At 44.9% G+C, this 7780-nt stretch overlaps 2 protein-coding genes across 3 annotated transcripts in view; one reads left to right on the top strand and one right to left on the bottom strand.

Moving 5' to 3' along the window:
• Positions 1-311: 311 nt before the first annotated feature.
• On the bottom strand, positions 312-3436 carry mrpl53 (mitochondrial ribosomal protein L53). Its single transcript, XM_035620529.2, has 3 exons — positions 3172-3436; positions 1496-1608; positions 312-483 (listed from the first exon to the last, which is right to left on the bottom strand). Exons 1-3 carry the CDS (start codon positions 3264-3266, stop codon positions 365-367), a joined length of 327 nt encoding a protein of 108 aa, XP_035476422.1. The 5' UTR covers positions 3267-3436; the 3' UTR covers positions 312-364.
• A 2594-nt stretch (positions 3437-6030) lies between these two features.
• The window catches only part of pag1 (phosphoprotein membrane anchor with glycosphingolipid microdomains 1), a 45036-nt gene continuing 43286 nt past the window's right edge, over positions 6031-7780 (top strand). The window contains exon 1 of one of the 2 annotated variants that reach the window (XM_035620527.2): positions 6031-6307. The gene's annotated coding sequence lies outside the window, so the exon portion shown is untranslated. The remainder of the gene's footprint in view (positions 6308-7780) is intronic. The other variant, XM_035620526.2, reaches the window with a different exon arrangement.

Here is a 7780-nt window from a genome sequence, read left to right as displayed (position 1 = left end):
CTTGCATAATGTTCTCTAAAAAGGCTGGCATACCGTCTTTTACCAGAAAAATGGCAGATTATGCAAGGAGACCCCTGTGACCCTGATCGCAGCATGTACTTCAACGCATTTTCAATTGATGTCTCACCAAGATACGGGGACGTCCAAACCATTTCCCTCTGTGCTTCTGTTTGTTCCGGCGTTTTTTAAGTTTGACTGTGGTGAAGTTCATGTTGACAGTAGGGACATTTGGATCGATCAGATCACAATCAATGCAATAGTAGCTTCAGCGAATCAAAGGTCGATTTAAAAAAAAGAAAAGAACCTCCACCTTTAAATCTGATATATTTTTTTATTATAAACACACTTCCAACGACACACACCATCACTTCTTTGCCGCAGCTTTTGCCTGCGGGTCCTTGGCGATGCACCGCGACTGAAACGAACTCAGCATCTCTCTGCTGCTCAAATTTGCCCCCTTCATCACCAGCCTCTCTCCGTCCACTGCAGTGAAGAAGAAGGACAGAGACACAGTTGAGACGACTGACCCGAGTGGGCGAGGAGAGCAACAGTCATGTGACACACTCGGCTTCTTCTAAACAATGTTCTGCGGACCTACGGCGGATATTTCTGCTTCGGGTAGAAGTACTTGGGGAGTGATACTTTAATGTGTAATGAGTCATAGAGTATGACTTCATGAACCTTGATGGACAAGCAAGGTTCATCCCTATTGCCGATTACACACTCCAGCACGCCACGTATTGTTGCACCACACTATTTACTCTAACAGATTTTCCTTTCAGCATGTCGCAAGGAGCAAAACGAGCCGACGTGGACCAACAACGATCCAAAAATAAAACAGGTCACTATGATGTCGTCCAGCTCAATTCAAAGGTCTGCCAATTTTAAATTTATGTTAATGTGATTGACAGAACAAAGATTTTCTGCTCAATAACTCATTTATGAGAGGGAAATTGAATGCAAGACAGTGTAATTTGAGCACTTTCCTTTACTTGTCCATTTCTGACTCTCTCCGTCTTTCAGCCCAGACTAGGGCTGCAACTAACCATTATTTTCATAATCGATTCATCTGTCGATTATTTTCTTGATTAATCAATTAGTTGTTTGGTCCGTAAAATGTCAGAAAATGGGACACACCAAACATATTTAGTTTTACTGTCGCAGAGGAGCAAAGAAACCAGGAAATATTCACATTTAAGAAGCTGAAATCAGAGATTTGGATTTCCCCCCCATAAAAACTAATTGAACCGATTAATCTATTATCAAAATAGTTGGCGATTAATTTCGCAATCGATTAGTCGATTAACTGTTGCAGCTCTAGCCCAGACGTCTCAAAACATCTGCTTCAATTCAAGGTTATATAAACACCAACCTCTCTTTGATAATTACTAAATACTCTCCAGCGTATGACTGAGTAGTGAAATTAAAGTATTATAAAGTAAAGTCTCACGGGGAAATATCTTCTGCCACACGGTGGTGGTCACATGACACTTACCATAAGTGATATCCACGACCGGCTCAGACTTGTCATGTTTCACCATGGATATCACCTCACAGTTCATGTTGGTAGCCCGGACCTTCTCTGAGCCCACCATGCACAGAAACTCTCTGTGGAGCAAAAAGAAGGTAACTCCATTTTCTGCTCCTTTCAAAATGGACTCAAAAGCAACAGCTTCAACCCCGGAGTGAACACTGCTGGACACTGACTGTCTGGACCTCAGCAGTGTACACACACACACACACACACACACACACACACACACACACACACACACACACACACACACACACACACACACACACACACACACACACACACACACACACACACACACACACACACACACACACACACACACACACTCTTAAACCAAATACGCTATCTCACCGTTTTCATAAGTTACACCTGTACATATATTTATACGTCTGCCAAGGAGGTTATGTGATTTGTACGGTTTGTAGCAGGATTACTCAAAACATTATGGACCCACTTGCATGAAACTTTATGTTTATATATGTCTCCGTCATGGTGACATGTCAATAAATTTGGATCCAGGAATCCAGAAACGTCATACAGGTGGGGGATTGGTCTGCGCTCTCAGAGAGCTCTTGTTTTTCTTATGTTTTATATTTGTTCAGTTCTCATTCTCCTTGTAAGCACTGTCCGACTTATATACGCAGACAGCATTGCTAATTATCTCTCGTAATGACTTTTATTTCCAAAGTAAATATTCTACTTTTCGCTAATGTATGTCACAGATGTGGTTATTAGTTACTTAATTAGTTGTTGAGTTAAGATTTGATACGAAACAAATAAGATGACTTTCCGGTATTTGCAGCTACCAAGCTGTATTCAAAGTAGTTCAAACGTGTCTAGGGCTGCGACTAACAGTTATGTCCATTGTCGATGAATCTGTCGATTAATTCCTCGATTAATCGAGTAGTTGTTTGGTCAATAAAATGGTGAAAAATGTTTCCAAAATTCAACATGTTGTTTTGCTTTGTGCACACACCAAACATATTTGGTTCACTGTCACAGAAGAGCAAAGAAACCAGGAACTATTCACATTTAAGAAGCTGAAATCTGCCAATTGGGACTTGAACCGATTAATCGATTATCAAAATAGTTGGCGATTAATTTAGTAGCGATTACTAATCGATCACTCCATTAACTGTTGCAGCGCTTAATGTGTCCCACATCAATAACACAGGAGCACCACAGGTCTGCAAACAAAAACAATCTTTCATTTCGATAGCTAAGGTGCAGCAACGGCCGATGTATTGGTATCGAGGATATCGTGCTCCCGGACATCGGCATCGGCATCGGCCCCCGGAAATCCATATCGGTCGGTGTCCACTCAAGATCGGATAGGACTGGGCCTCGCCGAGCCGGTGCCGACTGGTGTGCACGGTGACGCGGCTCGACACGCGGCTCGACACGCGGGAGGCGACCGCAGTCACTTCACGGTCCACACATCTACCCATAACCGCATGTCTCGCTCCAGTCAGGTCACTCGGGAGCGTCGACACACCAGCAGCATCCCGGGGTGGAGGCTGCTGTCGTCCACCTAACGGCCGCGGATCTACTTCGAAACCGCAAAAAGAAGAAGAAGAAGAAGAAGAAGAAGAAGAAGAAGAAGAGGCGTCGCTGCGACACGACCGGTCTCTTACCTCGTGGACTGCGCGTTGGACTCGAACGGACAGAAGCGGAGCGTGATTTTCTTCACAGCCTTCAGCACCACGGTCGCTTTGCTGGGGGCGGCCATCTTTTTTTTGTTGTTGTCCTTCCCCCCCGCAGCGACCTCTGACCTCGACGGAGATCTAATGGCGCTCGTGTGGCGGCGCCGCTCGTGCGGCGCCACGAGAGGGCGCCAGAGGATCGACGAGCGAAAGCTGATTCAATAAGAAAAGAAGAAAAAGAAGCTGGGGGTTTTATTTGAGCATCTGTGAGAATAAAGATGATTTTAGATATAATCTTTATTCCTGTTCATTAGTCCGAGTGTTGAAATCTGTTTTCTAATCTTGGTTATCAAGAGGTTTGCGTTAAAATTCTTTAAATGCAACACAGGGCAGGTACGTTAACAGGAGCCTCTCTTTTGTACGGTGGCCGGGAATTGCAAATCACAACGACCAGTAAGAAAACAAATCACAAAACACAATGACAAATGAGAAAACAGGACGGCAAATCACAGGACACAATTACAAATAAGGCGACATCTCACAATAAGAAAAAAGAGTTGTGTGATTGTCGTTGCATTGTGTTTTTTGTATTTTGTGATTTGCTGTTTCTGTTTTCTTAAATGTTTTTGTGGTTTTTTTATTATTTGCCGTGGTGTTTTGTGTTTCGCCATTGTGATTCGCTCCTCATGGCTCCTGTACTTTCACAATGACACACAGCTCATTATTGTAAACTCGGGGAGAAACTGATTGTGGCACCTTCCAGAAACAATCTGACAAGCGCTGTCACAGAACAGCATTATGACAGTTGGGGGGTGGGGGGGTCTGTCAGGCACTAAGTCAATAAAGGAGGTGCTGCTCTCCAAATAGACCATCAAACAGACACATCTCATAATCAAATAGACAAGGAGGATACAAAATGGTCCCGGGCTACTGCTGCTTCCTGCACTCCTGCAGATGAAAAAGGTCAAAGAGCCTGTCGGCGTATCGAAAACAGGTCGGAAATGGAAACGCAATTTGAATTTTGACTGTGTTAGCACTTGAGTCAAATTTGATTATGCGACGAATTGTTTCCGTGAAATAAGCAGGCGTCTGCGTTTGATGGAGGAAGAGGGTGTAGCCTCAAAAAACGGCCATTTTGCAATTTTTTTCAAGGGGAAGCTTATCAAATTTGATTTTCAGAGTGAAACCAAGTGGGTGTGCTTTTATCTCTTAGCCAGCATTTTGATATATTTTCTCAGTTAACTGAACAGTGGTCAGATATGATTTGTTTTCTCACTAAATCAACCCATCAGCCCGTTCTGTAAAACACTACTTCTATGTTTGCACTTCCTTGAGCTGTGTATTTATAGCCACCCTGTTTTCGGGGCATGTGACGGCACAAAAGTGTTGTCCACAGTTCAGCACGCCCCAAGGCCCGTAGAACTTTATCCTGACTCCAACATGCTTCAAATCTCTTTCCTGAAAGGCCGACAGTCTGACCCAGCCTGTGACAGTTAGACATTGGAGGCATGGGGCGCTAAATTTAGACTCGCGGCTCCTGAGAGGCGAAAGCATTTCCTATACGCGCACACACCCCACACACACACTTGTACAGTACACAAGTAGTTGTACTACATGTCCAGTAATCAAGGTGGGGGAGAGGGCAATGAGAAACAATGAATGCTCAGGGGGATGGTGGATCTCACAGGATTTCATCTATCAGCATAATGAGTATAATAAGTTATGAAATATTTTTGTTTGGGATGTTAAACATGTGTCAAACTTCTATTAGGCTGTATACTATTACTCCACTGCAATACAACATCTGACTGACACTTGGTTTAAGAGTTTATATACAATATGCTCTTCACGCCATGGGTGACACCCAAATGTAGGTGTGAATGTAGAATATAGAAGCTGTGTTTTTATCATAATGTTATGGAGCGGCAGCTGAGAGAATGAAATGAGAGAGCGATCATAACAATGTATGTGTGAAAGCCAGGATTTCTCAGGAAACACCAGCACTTTTTTCTTTACTCCAGGAGAGAAGAAGGTGTTCCCAACTCGAGACAAACGCACAGCCGACGAGGAAGTGGCACTGAAGTGCTGCTGTATTCATCATACCAGCCACTATTCAAAGTGACTGCCAGGAAGTCCCAGGAGTCCTGAGGGCTTTGAGGGCCCTAACCCTTCTCTGGAACTCATAAATCCTGGAGCTTGTACATTAGTTAAAAAATAAAAAATTTAAATGAAATAAATGTGCATGTTGAGTTAACTGTCATTTAACTTGCTCCGCTTTAAACAACAAAGGCAACGTTGTCTGTCAGGTCTTTTATTAGACGCTGATGAAAGTTTGCACATGTCCTGACGGTGACTACCAAGGTGCACAAATAATTTTGACAGAGATGTTTTTAAGATGAAACAAACTGAATTTTGTCTTCAGTTCTTATCTTTTGGTTCTGAATATTTATTAGATTTAAAAAAATATATAATAGATATTAACAAAATCCTGTAAATGTGTCGGAGAGCAGCACACCTCGGGGAATGAATATAAGACAAATGAGAGAGATGTGCGTGTAAGTTTTTCCCCCCCATGTAACATCATTATACGTACATTTTATGATATTAATCTGGAAAGTAAATTGTGGACCAATTTCAATTATATTCAAATTAAATTTGATTATGTAGCAATACCAAGTACAAACGCTCAGCATCTCCAACAACGCCCTGACCTGCTCCCACGTTCGCGTATCATTGTGAATGTGAAGAATAAAACTACGGACATCTACAGTGAAGCCCCTGAAGGACTGCACTTCCCATGATGCTTTGCGCGGCCGCTCTGCATGGCGCTCCTCCTCCTCCTCCTCCTCCTCCCACCACCAGCGGAGCTCGGAGCGGCGGCGGCGGCAGACTGAACTCAACATCTCCGTGTGTCTCTCATGTCCAGAAATGTGCGCAGGCTGAGCAAGCGAGGCGCGTCGCTGCCCGTAGCCGCTCTCCAGACAGCACGTCCCCGCACGCCAGCACCGCGCAGTGAACCGGCGGGAGAGGATAGAGACGCACGGAACCAATCCGGACACTTTCTCCTCCACAGCGCAGCCCGCTGAATGTCGCCTCTCCTCCCTCCCCGTCCCTCCAGCTCCGGTAGGTCCGTCTCATAATCTCCCTGTATGTATGTATGTATGTATGTGTGTGTGTGTGTGTGTGTGTGTGTGTGTGTGTGTGTGTGTGTGTAAAAGTTGCGGTTGTTTTATGGGTTGGTGAGAGCGTGTGGCACCAGTGCGCAAATGCGTGCGCGTTGTGTGTCTGTGTGTGTCTGTCTGTCTGTCTGTGTGTGTGTGTGTCTGTCTGTGTCTGTGTGTGTGTGTGTGCGTGTGTGTGTGTGTGTGTGTCTGTGTGTGTGTGTGTGTGGAGGGGGCGCGCTGGGAAACTTCACTGACTGCTGCAGCCTCCGCGCCGCGGCCGCGCTGAAACCAAAAAATGCGAGCGGCGGTGACAGCCGGAGCTCGAGCAGGGACTTGTTGCCCTTTGCAACAAAGACAACAACAACAGAAAAATAAACCGTTCCGTGTTTCCTGTTGATATCAACCAGTGCAACGCTGCTGATGCTGTGAATTGTAAATATATATACTGTATATATTTTGCGAGAAGTTAAATGAAACTGCATCCATCTCCATCTCCACTGATGTCTTTATACTTGTTGTTTAAAAACTGGCTGCCCATTTCCTCATCATCATTCAGGCTGCTGCAGTCAGTGAGTTCAGCTTCACGCCATTGGTGATTTTTTTTTTTTGCGGGGGTATAAATGATAACCTTGGCGTGGCCTTCAGAGTTCCACGACCACGAAACCTTAATATTCCTGTGATCGTGATGGATTTTCGTTTAAATTTTTCCCCTCATCACTTGCAGGTGTCTTTGTTTACAGTGCCCATATGTATCCATACAGGGAATCGGCCATATGGCGCCCTGGCGTCCCTTTACCATGTGATTGGTTCATTTACAGATCAGCAGAACCCTTTACAGGAAGCTATGTGGTTTTCATAACTGCAAGACACTTTGTTGTGGCCCGGGGCAACAGATACACTGGTGTTAGTCATGGACACACACACACACACACACACACACACACACATCACTCCATGTACTGTACGGATGGTCATGTGTGGATGCTGCTGACCCCTCCGGATTTTCCTCAGTCGTGCACAAACAGCACTGTCCTCATTGACACTGACAAGTACACGGCCTCTCCTCCCATAGAGCCCAGCTCGAAGCCATGTATGCATTGACAGACACTCATACTGTATGTGCATATATACATGATGTCAGCACACACATGCTGAGACAGAAGCACGCACACACGCACACACGCACACACGCACACACGCACACACGCACAACTCTCGGTGGATCCGTCTCTGTAATTGTAAATACGAATTTCCTCTCTGCTGACCTGCCAAATAAATAAGCACCCTTTTTCACACTCTGTCAGTTCTCCTCGAGTTCTCTCTTTTTTCCTCCCACAATTCTCTCTCCTCACACACACACACACACACACACACACACACACACACACACACACAGCAAAACAGAAACCCTCTCCTGCCTCAGCCAGGGCCGCTGT

Source organism: Scophthalmus maximus, chromosome 22 (assembly GCF_022379125.1).
Source record: "Scophthalmus maximus strain ysfricsl-2021 chromosome 22, ASM2237912v1, whole genome shotgun sequence".
NCBI lineage: Eukaryota > Metazoa > Chordata > Actinopteri > Pleuronectiformes > Scophthalmidae > Scophthalmus > Scophthalmus maximus.
The sequence above is the reverse complement of the archived record's forward strand: the minus strand, read 5'-3'. Positions and strand labels throughout refer to the sequence as shown.